General features: G+C 37.8%; 2 protein-coding genes across 3 annotated transcripts; one reads left to right on the plus strand and one right to left on the minus strand.

Moving 5' to 3' along the window:
• Positions 1-1276: 1276 nt before the first annotated feature.
• LOC146378136 (uncharacterized) lies at positions 1277-8128 on the minus strand. The gene is made up of 6 exons (XM_084942648.1): positions 8047-8128; positions 7640-7810; positions 3173-3203; positions 2601-3067; positions 2186-2248; positions 1277-1598 (listed from the first exon to the last, which is right to left on the minus strand). Exons 1-6 carry the CDS (start codon positions 8126-8128, stop codon positions 1324-1326), a joined length of 1089 nt encoding a protein of 362 aa, XP_084798774.1. The 3' UTR covers positions 1277-1323.
• On the plus strand, positions 2686-18761 carry LOC146378137 (uncharacterized). Of its 2 annotated transcripts, none has more exons than XM_084943902.1 (7): positions 2686-2768; positions 5133-5200; positions 12235-12370; positions 13865-14030; positions 15790-15928; positions 16261-16368; positions 16964-18761. In XM_084943902.1, the coding sequence occupies exons 4-7, from the start codon at positions 13885-13887 to the stop codon at positions 17909-17911; spliced, it is 1341 nt and encodes a 446-aa protein (XP_084800028.1). In that variant the 5' UTR covers positions 2686-2768; positions 5133-5200; positions 12235-12370; positions 13865-13884; the 3' UTR covers positions 17912-18761. The 2 variants fall into 2 exon arrangements, with proteins under 2 accessions (XP_084800028.1, XP_084800029.1); XM_084943903.1 differs by having other exon boundaries at positions 13875-14030.
• The last annotated feature ends 2666 nt before the right edge of the window (positions 18762-21427 follow it).

Here is a 21427-nt window from a genome sequence, read left to right on the forward strand (position 1 = left end):
TCCAGCTCATAAAGGGTTATCTGAAACTTTTTTTTTCTCTATGTGAAAATAAAGTACATACTGTAATGGGAAGTCCCTCTGCTGGGCATCGGGTCAGAAGTCTTATACTGCATGCCTAAAGAGGAAGAAATACATTTAAGTAGCATAATTCTGTATGAATAACTAATTACATTTAAATAATTCATATATTTTGATTAGAAATAGAACGACTCGTTACTGTGAATTCATGATGGCACAGATGGCACATATATGCCTTTTAACCAGTTTGATACACAGCACAGTGGAAATTCAATAGCAATAAAATCTACAGCCTCCAAAATAATATTTCGCATGTACAGAGTGTATCCAGACTGCTTTAGACTGTACCGATTTAAACCGGTGCATTTAATGTAAGTCTGTGCCATATCATATTGACCATAATTCCCTTCCCCCCAATATCGTCCTCCCACAAAGAGACAAGTCCGGGCATGTCTGAGAGATGAGTTAGAGCTGGGCGACTTCGATGATGAGTTACACAGAAAAGGGACAATAGACAGCAGAGCACAGTTCCCAGCAAAGTATGCAAGAAAACAGGAGGAGGAACTTGCAGCTGGTGATGTGCGACCCAACTAAACAAAGAGCCTGGAGTATTCACCAGTTGCGGTCCTTCTGATAATAGAGGCAAATGGTGGATTTAAACGACCAATTAAAATGTTCTATCTAAGATACAACACCCCAGGTAGAAAATATTTTTGAGCTTTATTATGTGCCTATATTGGTTCAGGCTCCTGCAGAGTCACATGGTTATTTAGTTTATTCTAAATTTAGTGTTATTTTATACTTAAAAATTCCAGGGAAACAACACCCAGACTCCTCATTGGAAAAGAAGGTTCGAACATTCATTTTCTTACATTTATAAATGCTGCTGTCTTCAAGCTAGATGCATAATATATATTTTTCTATATCGTCAGAAATGCTGTTATCATAGTTATTTCTTGAAATATTGTGGTATCCTTTTGAGGCTTTTTCGCCCAACCCTTATTTAATACTGCTTGCTGAGTTTAAACCAGCGGAATATGCAGCACCCTAACGACAGTAACAACAGTGAATGGCGCTATTGTGTTGATCGTCGTTTCCCATTCTGATTTTTTTTTTAACCTTATCTACACAGTTGTCTTAACAGTTCACAGTGATTTTATAATGTTTTTATAATGTATTAGATGTATGTTATTTAAATATTTTTAAACATGCACATTCTATTTAAATTTTATTTTGAAACTTGACGTCCAGGTATATTTTAACCAGCATTTCAGCAAAGCCAGCGCAGAATGGCACCTTAATGGCCTACATACATGTTTTATGGATGTCTTGAATGAGTGATCCCTTTGCTTCTGGTTGGATTTCATTAGTGTCGTTTGAGCAGGTAATGAAGACAAAATTGGACTGGCATATTGTGCAGGTTTTAGGAGTCTTAGGCACAGGCGGTGGTATTTGAGAGCATTCTGGGAAAGCTTTCCCTCCATAGTCTCTCTGGTACAGGATATGGTCATATTCGTCATATATTGTGTTGAGGTTGGAGCACTTGTCCTGATCCTTGCAGACCACACAGTTTATTCCATCTGCATTTAGAGAAACGGAAAATATAAATATAAACATGATTTCAGGTGTAAATGCATGCAAGTTAAAATTACATGCTGATGGAACCTAGAATAATTCTTAGTATTGCATTTTATAACATTGTTGTAAGTCACCCCGCAATACACACCCTAAAAAGTAAGGCATACCTACAATGTAAAATGGAAAAATATTTGTTTTTCTGGTAATTACCATACAATTACAGTGTACCTAAAAATAAATTATAGTGTAATTAAATTACTTTCAGGGTAACTCGAAAATATAATGTATATTCACTTTCCGGTACAATAAAATTGCAAATAAAGTGGCTCATTTAAAGTCAGATTTAATTACAGGGTAATTACGTCCTCAGTTGGGGTGTTGTATTACAAAGTGTTACCAATTTTTGAATAAAAACTTACTACAGCTTAGCTTACTCACGTTTTTAACACTGTAGATGTGCTGCAGACTAAGTATATAAATAAACTGTCTGATCAAAAATATAAAAATATAAGTAATAGTTAAAAAAAACTGCACATGTATATAAACTAGATATAAATAAACCTTTAAATACATATGAAGTACAACATACCATTAGATCCATCACAGGCAGGAAAGTTTATGATTAGAACTGCTACCACACAGAGATTGTAAACTGGAAAGAAAAAGTATGGGGCAGACTTACTCATGGAAAAAGTCACTATGAATTACTCCACGTGGAAATTTAAATAAAATTATACTCTTATTTAGGTACAGCAGTTAGACTGATTGCATCATATAAGACTTTCCAGTATTTTGTCTAATCATGCATGTAATTGTAACATTAAAGAAACATGCCTCAGCAGAACTGCAATAAAATGCAACAACAACTTTAACTATGTCCTCAGTGTTAAACATGCTAGATTTTTTGGCATTTAATATATCGATCTTTATGATTTAAAATGTAATATTTGCAATAAATGTATGCATGGCAGTTTTTAACAGATGCATATTGGAAATTTAATTACCTTTCCATTTTTTCCCAACAGCTCTTTTCTTGTAGCGGTTTTGGGCCGTCACTTCTTCCACTGGTGCGGCGCTTCCTGGGTTTTCTTTGGCGTCTGTGTTGGCATCCATGATGTTACCCTTATTTCCTACATCTTCCATGAGTGCCTCTGTAATGGCTGATGTTCCGGGTAAAGGCTTGAATACTTCCTCTCCCTTGCTATTATCTTCACGATCTGTGTATGTCTGGCAATTGAAGTTATTTTGCGGCCCACTTTGCATCCCAGCCAAACTGGACTTGATTAAGAATCCCTCTGTCATAGGTCTTGACTCAGGCGGGAATGGGTGTGGCTTGCTTTTTGTCATCATGGGGAACTGCTTCATGTGAGGAATGGGCCTCACACAACTCCCTGTGTCAGTTACAGGCAGGGCACTTTCTTCATACTTGTAACAGAACTTGTGCACCATGTCAGAAGAAAGACCTGCATCACTGTAATATAGAGGGGAAAAAATATTGCTTTTTTCTCCCATTTTTACAATAAGTGTAAAAAACATATTTTATTAAAGAACTGTAAAAACCATGACAAAAGCATACCCGCTCTCCTGAGTGTGTAGATTATCACTATCTTTAAGTGAAAACATAACACAGTTAGTCTACTGAAAATCGTTTTCATTTGCAAAACAGCTCATTTTACAGTCCTTAGATGTTTAACTACCAAAATACAAGCATATTTTTGTTTTTCCTTTTTAAGGAAATTCTTTTAATGAGTCAGCATAATGTGCAGCACTTAGGTAATATGGTAAAATAGGAACACTGCACATTGTTTTCCTGGATTGCCATTGCAGTACATTAGCAGCACGTGTTGTTCTTACTTTGTAATTTCTTACAAAATAACTTCAGCTGCAAAAAGTTAACAAAACAAATTTCGGTGCCGTAAAAATGAATAAAAGCGGTGATCTGAGTCAAAGTACCAGATGCAGCTTGTAAATTTCAGTCTCAGCCTGGAATGAAATGCTACTACAGCCATTTTGCTGGTCTAGAATGAATGAAGAGCCTCAAAAATGAGCACACTAAGAGGAAAAACAACTGCCTTGCCGCCATTTTAAAAATATTGAATAATGCCGTGTCAATAAACAAACTAACCTCGTGGTTGAAAGTGGGGCAAATAATCCGACGGATAGACCATTTTCTCACGATGAGCAATAGTTCCACAGATAACCCCGTACTGGTTTTGTCCTCAAAGTGAGAGCAGGAGGAAATGAAAGAGCTTATGACAGCTAGTGTACGTCATAATAAATATATTTTTTTGCCACTAGATGGTGGTATTCTACCATAAAGACTGAGGTTGATTGCATAGTGAACCTTTACTGAACCATGTTATAATAATAATGATATTATTTACCGCTTTGAAAAACGTAGTTAAAAAGTGCTTTACAGAACACAAAAGAAAAGATAACTGTAAAGAAATATATAGATTATAGTTTTAATAAGTCTGTAATTCTCTGAAGTCCATTTAAATGGATAGGACATAGTGACCAGAAAGGTGTAAATGTCCAATACCAATTTAAATATCTATCTATTCAAATTTAATTCTGTTTTTAAATTTAAATATGGCATTAGGCACCTAATGAATTAAACTGGGATATTAACACCTCAAACTTTCTCTTTTAACAAAAACAATTAGTGTAAGTAACAGCAATGGCACAGCATGTCCCAAAGCCACAACGTGCTACTGCTGTTATTCACTCACAATGTTACAACTAATTAAACAAAACCTTAAAGGACGTCTGGTCTTCACTTTTTTAATGCAACCAAGCGGCCATCCTTAGAATTCTTCACACAGCAGCCGTCAGCATGTGGACTATGGGCTCATTGCTAGAGAACTGCTGTATATGAGTAAATAGTCCGTCTCCTTGTTTCGCAATGGCTTTTAGTTTAGTTTAGTTTAGTTTTTTTTTCTTCTTTTTTTTTGGGGGGGGGGGGGGGGGGGGGGGGGGTTGCCAGATTTTTCTGCCAGTCAGTTTGTATTTAGATGATGGCTTAAAGAAATCCTAAGCAACAGCATTTGATTCAGTCATATACCTGCTTCTAATTGTGAAGCCTGAGCAAGCAGACATTTGGTTTAGTTTAGCATTCTATATCTCACACGTTTTAATGGATTTCCTCATTGTTAGCTATTTTATTGTATTCTGTAAAGCCCTTTGTACTTAATTCTCAAAATTATTTTCTTCTTCTTCTTCTCTTTTTCTTCCCACCCCGCCCTGATCTAATTTTAGTCATTGCTTTCAGTTTTGGTTAGTTTTAATTTTTCTTCTTGTTTCTGTGAAGGAATTCCTGCTAGGTATCGTAAACCAAAAGCAAAAGTGGTGGGAGATAAATTGAAAATATCTATATTAGTGTTGGTACATAACAACAGTGCCAAGACACAATGTGCTACTGCTGGTATAGACTTACATTAAAATAGATGAGTAAATAACAGCATGAGAGACCAGTTTATAATTTGATAATGCAACCAAAAACGATGCTATTTTTTTTTCTTTTTTCTTCCTCAAAGGTTGTCCCAGGATTTCAGCACAGCAGTATGTTGTCTTTGTGCTGCATTGTTACAGAACGTATGTAATGGTGAGTATTTCATTTAAAGTTATACTGTTTTAAGCTTCTTTCTTATTCATAAGGAGTCGCTACAGGAGCTCAGTCTGCATGTACAAGATGTCCTTCCTGATGCAGCCGTCTCCCTTTTCCCCTGGTATGAAGCAGGGGATTTTTTAAATGTTAGGTACTTGTGTTAATCATTACACTATGGAGCCACTAGTTTAAAGCTGTACAATTTACCCAAACAAAACCAATGAACCAAAAAGTTTCATTTCTTTTTTGTCGCTTTCCTTTTTTGCTCACTTTTTCCTCTGTATCACAGATTACAAATTCAACCAAAAGGTAAAGTGCAAAAAGTGTTCCCTTGAGATTTATTTGAGATCACTTTGAAACAGAACAAAGGAAATACTGACAAGAAATGCTGTAAACCTTCTAGTGTGGTACCTAAAACTACAGCCAATGCTACAACCAGGATTTTAAACGTATAGAGGTGAAATAGAAATCCATATACACTTAAATAATTATTCAGTGAAAATGTTGCACTGCTGCAGTGGCTAACACTATTGCCTAACAGCAAGACATTCCTGGTTTGAATTTGCAAGCCAACTGAGGCCTTTGGGTGTGGTTTGCTGTGGCTCTCTCGGGGTACTGTAGCTTCCTCCTACAGTTCAAAGAAATTCATAACAGATTAGCTGGTAATGCTAAAATGCCAATTGTTGTGAGTGTGACTAGTTGCCTGTCTCTGTGTTAGCCCAATGATAGATTGAGGGTAATGCATATGGATCTGTCCTGGACGTGTGTCTCTTCTCTTCCAATTACCCTGAATTGGACAAGTGGTTAACCCCAGTAAGTTTCAAATTATATAACAATCTTTTATTCAGTTAATATTGTTTTTCTCCTTCACAAAGGCAATGAATTAAAGTCTGCTGGGGAAAGTCCAACTAGTTCTTACACATTTTTTGTTAGCCTGAAAACAATTAAGTATGAATCGCCTGTAGTATAGAAATCGTGCTTTATAAACAACAAAGGGTTTTTCTTTTTAATCAAATTGTTTTGGTTTTTTTTGTGATACACCTTGCTAAAACCCAAAGTTTCAGCAACCCACCACATATTTATGATTTTTAGTAGTGGCAGCAAGGAAATCCTCAATGCATTATATACAGTCATTCCAGTATAATCAGTGTGTTTTACTTTTATAATGACAGCACACACTACAGTAGAGAGCTTGTACATAATTTGCTTGTACACAATTTTCTATCGGTGTGATGTATGAATATATACTAGAGGGATTTCTGCTACCACATATTTATGATTTGACTCAATAAGAGTTGTATACCCGGTGGGTCACCACATTAGTTAGAAAACCACAACATTTTCATAGTTTTACATTTGAAAGAAATAAGTTAAATAAGTCTCAAGTTGATTCCATGAATGTGAAATGAAGAAAAATAAGAAGTGAACTGCAGATAGAAAGTAAAATGCTCGAGTAACCATGTTTTGAATCTCCTACAACATTTTTACAAAACTCTCTAAGCTGCAACTTATTGAAATATGACATCAAGAGAACAGTAGGATGAAGTTTGAAGCCAGAAATGTTGAAATCTTTACAATAGACTGCTTCTACATACAGTCATATATACAGTATATACATGTCCATATGTATACATGTATACATGCATATGGTAACCATAGCATTCAATTATAGAATCATTTTTACAAAGAAATATTTCAAATGAATGAGAAATTGGTTGTAATAGAATTGAAAATATGGAGAACAAATTAAATGGCTTTATTATTACTGTTACACAGGCCAACTAGATACAAGATCAAGAACAGAGCCTTTAAAATTCAGAGTAAGCGTGAACACAACACGAGTTTTCTTATGTTGTTATGTTTTTTCTGGAATTTGTATTTAGAGCTTGTTTCTGTGCTGCCATGATTAGTGTCTCTGTGCTGTTTTTCAGTCCAGCTTTGTCCAGCCACTGGTAGGATTTCTGGATGTCAGCCATTTCCTCTATCCGCCAGTGGTACTTACCGTGCAGGGGCCTGTCCTTCCATGATGGCTCCTCCAGTTGCTACTCTACTTTACTGGGTTTCTGTTGCCTGAGGTATTCACTGAGTACGTGGATGAGAAAACTCTTCATTGTCTCATCCTGGACAGTGGTTCTGACACTCACCAGTACCAGGCATCATTCCTTACACTTAGCGTACTCAGTCTCAGGGTGCTGGACTGCGGTGATACCTTCCGTGCTTAGTCAGGAGCGTCTTTGTCTTGATGTCACTGGCTTCCATCTCCTTCTTTAGGCAGCTTATTATCCCAGCAGGGTACCTGATCACTGGCAGGCCGTAGCTGTTGATAGCCCAGATCTTGTTCCTAATATTCAGCTGACTCCTTAGGACTTGCCTGACCCTCTGCAGGTACTTGGGGGCTGCAGCTTTCTTAGTGGCCTCTTCATGGTTCCTATTCACCTGGGTTCAGGCCTATGCAGAACAGCAGCGGGGAAAGCTCATCTCCTTGGTAGATCCCGCACTTGATGGTGTCTTGTGCTATAGGCTTGAAGTTGGCCTCCAGTGTTGTTTGCCACATCCCCATCAAATTCTTGATGAAGGCTCTCAGGGTCCTGTTGATCTTGTATTGTTCTAGGCATTCCACGACTCAAATGTGGGGCGTTGAGTTATAGGCCTTCTCAATCTGGGCAGTGCACAGGTTGGTCAGTCTGGTCTTGCAGTCTTGGGTGACTGTTCTGTCTACCAGGAACTGGTGTTTTGCTCCTCTGGTATTCCTGCCAACTCCTTTCTGTGCCCCAGTCGTGTATTGAGTCATGTGCCTATTCATCTTAGCGCTGTGATGCCTGATAGGGGCTTCCATGTGGTACTGGGGCAGGTTATAGGCTGGTAGTTGGATGGAACCAGTCCCTTCTGGGGGTTCTTGGGGATCAGGACTGAGCAGTTAGCCATTCTGGGTGTGTTTCATCCATTAGCAGCCTGCTCATTTGTGCTACCAGATGCTCATGGAGTGCAGTCAGTTTCCTCAGCCAGTAAACGTTAATTATGTCGAGGCCTTGTGGTGTCCAACTTGTCCATAATGGAGAACCTTTTTTGCCACTGTGATGGTTGCTGGACCCTGTTCAGGGAGGTCTGTCTGATCTGCTCTTAGATTCACTAGCCACTGTTATGTGTTGCAGCCTTCTCCCATATGCTCTTCCAGTATTGCGCCATCTCCAGACACAAAAGTTTGGACACACCTTCTTATTTAATGTTTTTCTTAATTTTTACTACTTTCTACTAGAGATGGCATGATAACGATACCACTTTTTTATGTCCGATACCGATACCAATATCATACATTTGGATGTCTGCCGATACCGATATGAATCAGATATAGTGTATTTTATAATCAATAAAACTGTCTTTTTTAATATCTTGCTGCATTTTGTAAAAATTCTGTCATGGCAAATGGGATGAGGAGGAGAAAATAAATGAGGCAGGCACTTGCTGAGATGTGAAGGTGGTTTATTGTAAAATAAAGCACAAGGTGAAAAATGGCAAAATGGAACTAAAGGTAATCTAAGCTGGGAAAAACTAAACTACTAAACAGCAAACATGAACACGAACATGAAGGAGGGTGAGCAGAGGCATATGAAGGTGGATGGCAGGGAAAACACACGGAGAATACACAGTTAATTCACAGATAGACCAGCGATTATTACACAAGTAGAAACAACTTAAATACACACAGAAGAACACAAGGAGATTACACACAGGTGGGGAACACAGAAGGAAGTAATTGACAAGACGAGACAGGGGAAGCAAAACTGAATACACTCACATGACACACGGACCTTCACAATAAAACAGGAAACAAGAAACAAAAACAAGGACGCTGACTTGACGCTGAACTAAACCGTTAAACAGAATAAACTGAAACATAGAAAATAATATTCAAAACAGGATAACAAAAGAATCAGAACATAAATCATAATACAGAAGAATACCAAAACATAAGAAACTAAAATGCTGGGTCAAAATGAACCACAGCCCTGACAAGTTCATACTCAAGTTTTAAAAAACAAAACACTACTGCTATTCTGGTATACCTGTATGCTAAAAAAATACACTGCACACAAAATATTTCATAGTTCAGCAATACTGATCAATCTAATAAACCTTTTTACCCAAAGGAAAAAATAAGTTAAATACAGCTTACTAGGGTATATATTAGACTTAACCCTCTGGCGTCCAGGGTATAATTGGCCGTTTTTGACTTTTGATTTTACCTCTATGTTTCACCTTTAAAAACTGTTTATGTTGCCTTATTTGGTATCATTATTTTCAGCACAACCTCTAATATCTGAAATGTGAGTTATTTTTTCATTTTGACATACTATATTTACACAATTAAAATATAAATTTAGACAAAAAAATTAAAATCCAAGTAGAAAACAAGTTATATTTTTTACAGTAAAAACCACAAACATGTTTAACGAAGCATTTTCATAACTTACAATGCAAATAGAAATTGTACATTTCTAAAAAATTATGCACACGTTTTACAAACAACAAAGTTATATGGAACTATTTACCTAAAAATGCAGCCAAGGCCTCAGGCGTTTTTTATATAACCATTTAAATCTATTTACAGAACAATCAGGTGTTCTGCATCAAATAAGAAGGCACAAAAATTACTTGTGCCACTCCAAAAAAAATGTTTCTGTCCACTATAAGACAGAGGAGAACACCACTGGCCTAAACCCTGCAGGTCTGTCAACAGGAGCTGTATCAGTCCAGTTTTACATGTGGAGACAGCATTTACATTGGAATTTGCCTTTAGTGGCTTTTTTTGGAGCAAATGTGACATCCATCAGTGTAACTGACACACAAAACAAAACAATGACTACACCACACACTAACTATAGCCTCGCTAAATGTCACTAATGTCTCACAAAAACTCGCTTTCACTCTTTCTTTCTTTCTTTCTTTCTTTCGCTCGCCCGCTTTCTCTCGTGGCATCACTCCTAAAACATCCCCCTGTTCCTAAACAACCAAATGCCACATGTTACCATACCATTTTTTGATTGGTTGACATGGCACACTTTTACACCAATAGGGAAGGGGTGTTTTTTCTTTTTCTTTTTCTCTCCACTTGCGAGTGTTTGCTAGCACTGTCCTTAGAAAATGCCATTTTTACCGTTTCTTTCCGCTGTAAACACCACTGTTTTGACTGTTTTTATCATAACTCTGGTTTTACGTGGCCGATCGACCCCAGAAAGTTAATAGTTACTATATACAATAATGGACTTCTATACATTTTACATGAGATGAAAACTTTGGTTGTAAGATTCAGATAATTATTTATTGAAGCTAGACATTTTAAATGAGAATAAGAAAAAAAAAAGTATGTCTTTGATGCCCCCCCTTTTCCCTGTTACTGCCCTACCTGAAAACTTTGCTAGACCCGCCCGTGTACAGTTACCAGTTGTCAGTTGCGTAGAAAAGGATCCTGGTGTAGAAAGTAGTATTAAATAAATTCTAACAACAGCTTATCAAGCTTAAACGTGCTGCTGTCGTTTTGCTGCTTGTTTCCTCTTTGTGGTGCAAAGTGGGCGATAAACAAACAAGAGAGACGGACTTGTGACAGAAAAGCCGATCATTGATCATTTTCATGACTGAAGTAGCAGCAGGAGAGAGAGAGAGGCAGTCGCTCCATATATCGGTTGTTAAGCTTAACATGGAAATGCTTTACAAACATTCAGAGATGAACTTACACACTTGCTTTACTTCTCAGGGATAGCTATCTCGGAGATGAAATGCCGGTTTGGAAGCACGTAGCGAGGCTCCAAGTGCTCAACCAGACCGCTGACAGGTCTCGCACGCCACAGCCGCTCTATCACGTGACGCATACTGCTCCGACGTGCTGAGGTTATGAGCTGAGTTACGCCATGTCACAAGTTTTGTGAGGTGCTTTCCTGATATTTAATTAATCGGATTACATGTTTTATTTCTCTCCGATATCCGATCCAGCAATTTAGGTCATTATCGGACCGATACCGATACGTAATATCTGATCGGTCCATCCCTACTTTCTACATTGTAGATGCATACTAAAGATATCAAATACATGAAGCAAGTGGGGGTTGGAGCCCATCCCAGCTACCATAAGGTAAGAGGCAGGGTACACCCTGGACAGGTTAGGGTACAGAGACAGACAACCATTTGAAGTCACACTGAACCAGCATGGCTACCAGGACAATGACCCCAAACACACCTCCAGCCTGTGGAAGGGCTATTTGACCAAGAAGGATAGTGATGGAATGCTGTGCCAGATGGCCTGGCCTCCACATTCACCTGATCTAAACCAAATTGAAATGGTTTGGAGTGACATGCACAGCAGAGTGAAGGCAAAGGCACCTACAAGTGCTCAGCATCTCTGGGAACTGCTTCAAGACTGTTGGAAAACCATTTTCTGTTTTATTAGATACCTCATGAAGCTTATTGAGAGAATGCCAAGAGTGTGCAAAGCAGTAATCAAAGCAAAGGGTGGCTATTTTGAAGAATAAAACATGTTTTGAGTAATTTCACACTTTTTTGTTTACTAGATAATTCCATATGTGTTCATTCATAGTTTAGTTAAAAACCTAATAATAGTTCAAAACCTGCTAACACTAGCGTGCTTTTGTGCTCACATTGGCTCAGCTTGTATTCAGCAGTTTCAGTGTAAACAGTGTAAACTAAGGCTGATGGTAATTTAAGTATTTTGGTAGGTAATTGTACCAGTTAATAATTTGCATAAGGACGTATCTGCATATTTCATCATCCCTTCTTTTTCATTTTAGCATTTTTTACATGTACACATGTATATGTATACATATAACCACTAGCACTGCTGTTATATCTATTATGGATGTTGCTGCTATTTTGTTTTCCACACGGTCATCCAAATGTTAAAACCCTGGTCTCTGGCTCTGTCTTCTCTCCCACTGTGACAGCACGTGTCCTGTTTATCAAACATTATCTCATACCTGCATTTGTATTTATGCTGTGCTTCTTTCTTCACTTGTAATTAGTGTGCTACAGGATAGGACTGGCTTTGCTTGGGGCCATGAATCAGATTCAGGAAGGTGTGGAACAGGTTTAAAGAGAGCTAACTATGTCAACTCGTGTTTAGACCTGACACAGCTGCGTTCCCTCAACAGCATAAAGGTAGGAAGAGAATCTTTTGTGGTTTAGAGATTCAAGAACAAAAAGGATCAAAGATTATATATATTTTACCTTTGAGTGGTTTTAAATTTAAGTACAATTAAGTAATTGAAAAGTGTGTTTCCTGAGGAGCTTCTCATGTATGTTTGTAAAACCTTGAGTTTGTCTTAAGTGAAAATGATTTGCTATACTGTGATCAACTTTAGTCCTTCAGATACTGTGACTGCAAATGTTCTTGATAATAAGGACTATTTTGAAAGTTAAAACTGCCTTCTTCAATCTCTTCTCTTGTGAATTGACCAGTCTGTCAACATTTCCTTCCTGTTTTGACTACACAGCGCTCTGTCTCTTTGAAAACTTGTTGTATAATCCTGACATCAAGTCACTCTGCTGTCAGAATATTTGAAATGATAAGCGTGGTTGTAGATCAGGGTCCTGGTGTCTTTATTTATACAACAGCTTCAGTTACAGCTGAGTTACTGAGAACAGCCTGCCTGAACTTTACTATTCAGGTGCTCACTGCCCAAACTGTATTTCTAATTAAAGAAATTAATTATTATTTGAGGAAAACAAAATGGTAGTTCAGTGAGATTATCAGTCTGTGGAACATTCCATTTCCAGTGAGGAATCTACGGTATTACTCAAGAGTGGTAACGCCCTTCCAGGGAATATTTTTTTTAACTGATGTTTATGTTGCTCTGACAGTCTGCTGACACCAATGAATATTAGGTTGAAAGGTGAGTGAGAGCAGTTTTTCAGTCTCAGTTTGTCTGTGATTAAGTTCGAAATCTCAGTGAGATCTGAAAAAGGTAAACACATTTTATTTACTGTAAGTTAAAATGGCAATACCCTAAACATAAATATAGTCAGTGCTGTTTAAATGACCTGAGTTTATTTGCTTTTTACTTTTACTTTTATTTATCAAGCTGGATGGAGAAAAGGATGAATATTTTCTACCTAACTATATATCTCCAGATAGTTACTGCTATGTTAGCTACTAATATTTTATATTTAATCTTGATCATTAAGGATACTCACAATGTGGTTTAAGAAGCATAATGTTAAACCCTGAATTCGGGAAGATAAATCCAAGTGAAACGAAAGTAACTTTAAACAGTCATATTTTATATTTTATAGTCATATTTTATACCCCTTAAAATAACCTTGCTGTCCTGAATTGCTTTGCTGAATTGTTGTTTTATCAATGTCTAAAGTGGAAAGTACCAAAAGTCACAGCAGCTAGTACCAGAAACAGAACAGAGTGATTTCAAGATCATCAAAAGCGCTGAAAGTACAGGGTATTACTCACAATCGTTCTCCACCAAACATAAATATTTACTGGCTTGTATTACAATTACTCACGCTTATATCATAACTAAACATTGTAGTTGTCACCAAACCTGAATATACTACAGAAACTCTACTTCTATTATGTCCTTGTTATCAATTCTATCATTCTTTGTTTTGTGAGTAAAATGACCCTCCCCTCACTCTAAGGCTCTCACAGCGTCTCCTAGATGGCGTACTCCACCAGCACCCTTGCAGAGGGCTGTTTTGGGAAAGTGTACAAGGAGAAGTACAATGATACCTGGGCTGCTATTAAGAAAGTTCCTCAACATCTCATCAACTGGAAGGATCTGGAGAGAGAGAGTGAAGTGTACAAGTAAGGATATTAAGCATGGTTAATATTTTTAAAGACAAAAACAGCAATATGACATTATTACAAAACATAGTTGTATAAAATATATGGCAGACGGTGTAATTGCTGACAGACATTTAATACTTTTTTGCTTGCTTTTAACTAAATGTAACTGTTTATGCTCATATGCTTTTTATTGCTAAATAGAGAAAACTATCATTCTGCATGTTTTTTATAGGCAAAAAGCATGTTCTTTATGCATTAACAGTCACATCACTGATAATTGATTTAAAGCTGGTTACATGGGTCCCCAGTAAGTATTTATTTCATACCTTCTATTTACTACATATTAGCATTGTCATTTCTGGGCTACACCCAAACAGCATCATGGTGTAAACCATAATATTAAAAAATGTGAATTGCACAAACACCTACAGGCCAAGACTTATCGGCCTTCTACTCTCAGAACTGCCTTAAACTCTCTCCACAAAGTGCTTGAAACATTGCTCAGAGATTTTTGTTGATATTGGCATCATAGAAGAATTTATTCTTCTTCCTGCTCCTTTTCATGCATGGAAACAGTGTTACTTTAATTGAAAGGAAGGTTGTGTATGGGAATGCATTACTGCTGTACCATGTGTGAAACAAAAAAAATAAAATAAAATAAATAAAAATAGCTTCACACATGTGCTGCAGATCTGTACTTCCATGATCAAAATCTCCTTTTGCACCACAACCTTGAGGTGCTTTGAGAAAAAAAACTGAGTTCTGGTCACTCTTTAGATCATCATAAAGGTATCTATCTATCTATCTATCTATCTATCTATCTATCTATCTATCTATCTATCTATCTATCTATCTATCTATCTATCTATCTATCTATCTATCTATCTATCTATCTATCTATCTACATTGTTATGTCTTCACTCAGGCAGTATTATGAGGTTTCTTCTTGTTAAAAGGGAGTTTTCCCTTCCCACTCTTGCCAGGTACTTATTCAAAGCAAGCTCATTATTTGAATTTCTGTTGCCTACCTGCCAGCTTGAACCAGTCTAACTATTTTCCTTAGGCCTCTGATATCAACAAGGCATTTAGAGAAGGGGTAGATCAGCAGTTTCTGAAACACTGCCATCAACCAACCACACCATTTTCAAATGTACTTTAATCAACTTTCTTCTCTATTCTGATGCTCTGTTTTATCTTCATCAGGTGGTCTTGACTATGTGTTAATTAACTGCCACAATGAGACAACATCCAAATCAGGAGTGGTTTTACAGGCGGAGGACACTGACATCTTTTTCCTCTTTAGCTTTTCTGACCAATTTTTCTTTCACAAGTTTTGCATTTAGCTAGGGTCAGTGCCGCTACTGGTAGCATGAGGCGATACCTCGACCCTACAGAGGTTGTACAGATTGGCACATCAATACCTAGAAGAGCTGGACACGGCCATAGAAAGTCCTTAACCCATCGCCAGGACCGGCATCTGCTCTTTCTTGTGCTAGGAGAAACAGGATGAGCACTGCCAGAGTCCTACAAAATGATCTCCAGCAGGCCACTGATGTGAATGTCTCTGATTAATCAATCTGATCAATACAACCAGAAACAGACTTCATGAGAGTCATCTAGTGACCTCTGAATCAAAACCTGAATGTTTGCACAGAATTCCCTCACCTGATGCTAGATGATCCAGGTGGTTTTGAATGTTTTAGAAAAAGTCAGTTTATTTTGTTTTGATTTTGTCAAAATCTTCTTTTCTCCATGACTTGTTACCACTGATCTGCAGCAAGTCAAAACATCCCAACATAGTGAGGCTTCTGGGCAAAATAACTCTTAAAGATGGAAAATGGATCATTCCACTAGAGTTTGTCTTCGGAGAGGACTTGGAGACCACCATCTTCAAGGCGTCAAAGTCTAAAATATCGGTGAGGTTACTAGAAAAAAGACAAAAGAAATGAAAGTTGAAATTAAGAAAATTGTTTGCATGGTTTGCAGGTCACCACTGCCCTTTGACTCACTCCTTTGCTTTGCTGTGTGTTTTGTGTAGGGTATAAACCAAATTTTTAAAGAACAATTGCTGTTGTAATATTACCTATTATCTTCTGTTGTGTAACATTTTATGTATTTTAGCATGCAATTGCCTAATTTATTTCACACTTTAATAAGTAGTTTAAAGATTTCCAACTCAGGTAAGCATGAAAGTCAATGTGACCCTGGTCGTCCTAAAATTTGTCTCATATTTATTTTTACCACACAGTTGACTCCAGCTAATAAAGGCACAATCATTGTCGGCATGTGTGAAGGGCTGCTTCATCTACACTCCAGAGACATTGTCCATCAAGACCTCAAGCCTGAAAACATTATGGTGAGTGGAAATTTAGATTTTTTTATGACAATGTTTCTTTTTAACATGCAGATTTGAGCATATGGTGACTCTGAATGAGTCTTATCCCTCTGGTAGGTAAAGAAGTTTTTGTCATTTGTCTGTTTTTTCTTTTTTATTTGCAATGTCAAAGTCAACTTACGCAAGCTTTGGTTGTCTCAGAGATTAAGTAATGTAGGGCAAAGCACATGCGTCTGTCACAGTGAAACTACGTATGGCTCGTTACGCATATACTTGTCTCAAAACTTTAAAGACATACGTGTGGCTGGTATCGTAAAACTGATCATGGCAAATAAACACCATCCCATATTCTTTGTCGCTTTTCAAAATCACAAGATTACAAAATGCTTTAACAACAAAACAAGCATCTGAAAAGACAGTCAGCTAAAGATCAACAGAACCAGATAAAAATAATTTAAAAAATCAATAAATAGAAAAGCTGGTAATTCTGTGCAGACTCTTCAGAGAAACTATCTCTGAGCAGAAGCTGGTTGTACATTATCCACCTTATAAAGCTGTATGGGGTGAATTTTTTTAGTCAATATTTAATGTTTGCTGAACAATGTTTGTTCTTTAGGTGGAGCATAACACGAACAGAGCGGTAATTATTGATCTGGGACTGGCCAAGTTCTTCAGACGTGGTCTAAATTCTGCAGTGGACATGGGGAACGAGGCTTATTCGGCTCCTGAGGTGCTGCAGAGGGGTAGCCAGAGAGATCAGCGTTCAGACGTCTGGGCCATGGGAAAAATCATAGCTGAGCTCTGTGCCCGGATTCGTCTGTACACACCCAGCGTCTGTCCTGACAAAATCAAGGATGTTTTAAAGGACCAACCATACTGCCCTGCTGTGTGTAGGATGGTGGAGCAGAACCCATCTCTGAGGGCCTCTATGGGCGGGATCATTAGTGATATTCGAAGAGCTGCAGGAATGGGCATTGTCACCAACACACCCATTCAAAAAGATCATCTTAAACCACCTACACCTCACATTAATGCCAGAAACCAGTCTCCATCACCTCCGAACAGAGATGCACATCTGCCAATCAGGGACCCGTCACCAATCAATCGAGCTGCATCTCCGCTAATCAGGGACTTATCACCGATAAACCGAGGTGTTTCTCCACTTAACAGGGATCCACCACCGTTAAACAAATTTGACATACATCAGTCACCTATGAATAAGCCTACAGGGCGGATATTTGAACATTCTCCTAGACCAGAGATAAAACCTTTGCCTCGGACTGGAGTGCACCTTCCTCCTTCCCCACAGAGGCCAGAGGACAAGAACAAAAATCACGATCTGGCACCGAAAGGTGGATCGGAACTCGCACAGGACCTCGTGAAAATGAAGTTGTTACAAGAAGCTGCCAAGGATCTTCCCTGCAACCTGCCAACGACAGGGAGGGTGGTGGTGCGGCGCTTTGTGGAGAAAAACGGGGAAATGGGTTCATGGGAGCAGACCGAGGTGGTGACTCGTGATGGAAAGATAGTCAAGTTTGATGATGTCAAGTTTAACAGCAAATGAGAGTATCTGGGAGAGTTACAAAATAGTTGTATGTTCACTCAGCTTAAAGAGTAGACTGAGTTTAGGTGCAGTAGACATTGCATGGAATGTAACAGGATATATTTTTTTTAAGGAATTGATTAGTTTTGAGTTATTTCCAAATTAAAACTTTCCATTAGCATATGCTTAGTTCCAAATGTATTTATAAAAATATCAATTTCAATTGCAAACTTAGATGTTGTGGATTTTGGTATGCATTATGCTCACTGTGAGCTCTGTGAGTGAGACTTGTAATGAGATTATCTCCAATTGAAAAACTGATAGTTATATATATTTTCCATTGGCTAAAATGTGCAGTGGTGATTACATATGAAATGTGTTTTGATAGTTTTGGTTAAATAAATGACTGTGAGAAATTAAGGGCAGGGAATGTGGGTGTGGTATACAGAATGGGTCTGTGGTGTATTGTCTGCTTAATATGTCTGCTGTTTTTTTAACTAGTGATCTAATCTTTACGCTGTACTGTGCATCAGAGTCTCCTGTGTCTGATAATCGTTTTTTTTTTGTGTGTGTGTTTTTAAATGACTGTAAAGTAAGACAAATAAATCCAGCAATCTTTATCTTTGAGTTGCTGGAACCAACAAGTGATTTGTTGCTGGGTTGATTTGATGCTATTGTGTTGCAGAAGTTCTTGCTACACTGCTCTTTACACTTCAAAGTGAACAAAGGTGATGTGTTAGTCCACACCCCGTTTACAAGAACAAGAAGAACCTGTCTCATTGTTTTTTGTAATTACTCTTGCAGTAATAAAGTACATCTTCCAATCTCATGTAGTTGTACACATCAGCATTAAAGTTGCTTTTATTGTTTATATGTGCTCTTAGCAGTCTGTGTGGATTTTTTTTTCACGGCTTGAAGGGGAAAGCTCTGAGTTGAGACTGATTTACTGTCACTGGTGGGACCATTTCACATTTGGCTTCCTCCTTGAAACCATGGCACTGTTTAGATGACCACCTGTAAAGGATCAGTGATTTGAGGTTTCCACATAAATATAAACTTAGGTCAACAACTGCCATTTGGTTTCAGTTGTTTCTACATCTGTTAACACTGCAGTCCATCTTAGCCACATGGATCAAGGAAGTGGGTTGTGTGGTTTCCTTGTAGAGCTGAGCAACTGCCAACTTTTATTTATGTAGAATGTCATGTGAATTAGCAATGCTTCGTGAAGAATTACACAAGTTGTATTAAGTCCTGGTTCTGTAAGTCGTGTGTTTTTAAATATGGCATTAAATGCATATTTGTATTGTTGCCTCTTAGCTCCATTTGAGATAATGATGTGGTGCAAGATGTGGGTGAGTTAAACAAAGTTAGGTTTGGTATTATTATCACATTTATTATAATTTTAATATTTTCCGTTATCTCACTTCAAATTAAATTTTTTTCACAAGCACACCACAGACTGGATTAGTATGGACATGCACTCTGTATCGGTGACTGCTTTGGCAGCCACATGAGGTTATAGTATGCCCTCTTTTGGATATTTGGATAAGTGCATTTGTCTGTTTTAGTAGTAACCGATGACAGGGAGAGACAGTTAATGATTTTTGACTATAAGGTGATTGTGTCTTACTATTTTCAATTAAAATAATCATTGCATGTCTTAAAGTACATAATACTGCCTATAAAATATTTTCAGGTAGAAATGTGATGCAAAGACAATCCACTCTAGAGACACGTTTGTTCAAATGTGGAAGGCTTTGTTTGTATATATATATATATATGGACAGCTTTTCCAGTCTCATTATTATTTCATGTAAGTTGTGTTCAGTGATGGATTAATTTTAGGTACACGTTACCTTGTACCTAAAATGTTCGCTTGTAATTTGAAGGTTGACGGTTCGAGCCCCGGCTTGGACAGTCTCGGTCGTTGTGTCCTTGGGCAAGACACTTCACCTGCTGGTGGTGGTCAGAGAGCCCGGTGGTGCCAGTATCTGGCAGCCTCGCCTCTTCAGAATATTCTTCTAAAATTATTTTGGGTTACCAGAAACAGGCTTTTGGTAGTTTATGGCACTTAGTATTTAAATTTGACCATTTACATTACGCACTGTCAACACAATATTGTCTGTATTTTGTCCATGAAGATAGATCACAAATCCCCTCACAGTGCTTTTTTTTTAACACAACAGTGAGTCAAATGGCCTCTGCAGAAACCAGATCTCAATCAAATAGAGCATCTTTGAGATGTGATAGAATGGGACACGCAACAAATTTCCACTGTTATATGCTATCATGTCAATATAGATCAAAATCTCTACAAAAGGTTTCCAGCACATTGTTTAATCTATGGCATGAAAAATTAAGGCGGTTCTGAAGGTAAAAAGGGATCCAATACAGGTACTAGCAAGTTGTACCTAATAAAGTGGCCCATTCAATTTAGTTCAGTTTTATTTATTTAATGCCAAATCACAACAATAGTCAACTTAAAGCCCCAACAATCAGTCGACCCTCTATGAGCACGCAGTTGGAGACAGCGGGAAGGAAAAACTCTTTGTTTTGTTATGTTTTGTGTCTTTTCAGCCAAGAGAGCTGAAGTAAAACAGCAGCAACAGCTAAACTAGGTGTAGCTAAGAAAGCTAATCATTCTTGTCTGAAGCTCTTTCAAGCTAGGACACTTTCCCCACAAAGAATAAAATGGTGCAATGCTAGAAATGGTTTAGAAATACAGGAGAAACTTGTTAGTGGTAAATTAAGCCATAATAGAATAGAAGAGAATAGCCTTTTAATGTAGCTGGACTGAGGTGAAATATTAGCCTCTGCCTATTATCACATGGTTATTTCAATTATGTCACGCCTTTAGATGCTTGAGTTATACAAGTTCCATAAATGTGATGTTGCAATTTAAAATAATTGATACATTTACATTGATTTGATTCATCAGCCTGAAGTTGTTTACATGTTTAAATGTCTACAGTCCTAAACATCAGCATTCAAGAAAGGTGTGATGCATGCTCATTTACACTTCACAGTCTCTTTCCTTTGTAAAACCCCAGGATCAACTGCTGTACCGCCACTATATTGAAGTCGTGTTCAGGTGATTTTATCCCGTCTTTTATCGTGTTTCTCAAGACTTCCATCCCCCGGCTGGATTTTTTCACGCTGCATGACAAGCAGTGAGCTCTTTAATAAAACAGCAGATTCATTTCTTTTAAAGCAAAAGCTTGCTTGTCCATCGTGTTGCATCATCTTCAAAAGCAGCGCTCAACAAGGCCGCTCCACTCACTCAGTCAGCTGTGTAACCATTGCCGGGTCGGCTGTGTGATAGGGCTGATGGGTAATGAGGGGGAGAATCATAGGTCTTGGTGTGACAGATAAATACCTTTATGCTTGGGTTCATGCATTTTGAAAATTTTCCCCTGGGTAATTCACACACACATCCACATCCAAACTTCCCACATGGACATAGTAACAAAGCCAATTACCTAACTTTACATGCACACATTGATAAAAATAGCCTGTAGCACGCAGACACACATATAT

The sequence above is a fragment of the Perissodus microlepis genome, chromosome 11, assembly GCF_051167445.1.
Source record: "Perissodus microlepis isolate ML-2025 ecotype Zambia chromosome 11, ASM5116744v1, whole genome shotgun sequence".
NCBI classification, from domain to species: Eukaryota; Metazoa; Chordata; class Actinopteri; order Cichliformes; family Cichlidae; genus Perissodus; species Perissodus microlepis.

Bases quoted from the DNA above. Each gene is read 5' to 3' on its own strand.
- LOC146378136 (XM_084942648.1), bottom strand. From the start codon at position 8,128: ATGGCTAACTGCTCAGTCCTGATCCCCAAGAACCCCCAGAAGGGACTG. The intron at 3,204-7,639 runs GTGAATAGGAAC...TTTCACTTAAAG, and splicing joins CTGCATAGGCCTGAACCCAG to ATAGTGATAATCTACACACT. The intron at 3,068-3,172 runs GTATGCTTTTGT...TCTATATTACAG, and splicing joins CTACACACTCAGGAGAGCGG to TGATGCAGGTCTTTCTTCTG.
- LOC146378137 (XM_084943902.1), top strand. From the start codon at position 13,885: ATGGCGTACTCCACCAGCACCCTTGCAGAGGGCTGTTTTGGGAAAGTG. The intron at 14,031-15,789 runs GTAAGGATATTA...ACTGATCTGCAG, and splicing joins AGAGAGAGTGAAGTGTACAA to CAAGTCAAAACATCCCAACA. The intron at 15,929-16,260 runs GTGAGGTTACTA...TTTACCACACAG, and splicing joins CGTCAAAGTCTAAAATATCG to TTGACTCCAGCTAATAAAGG.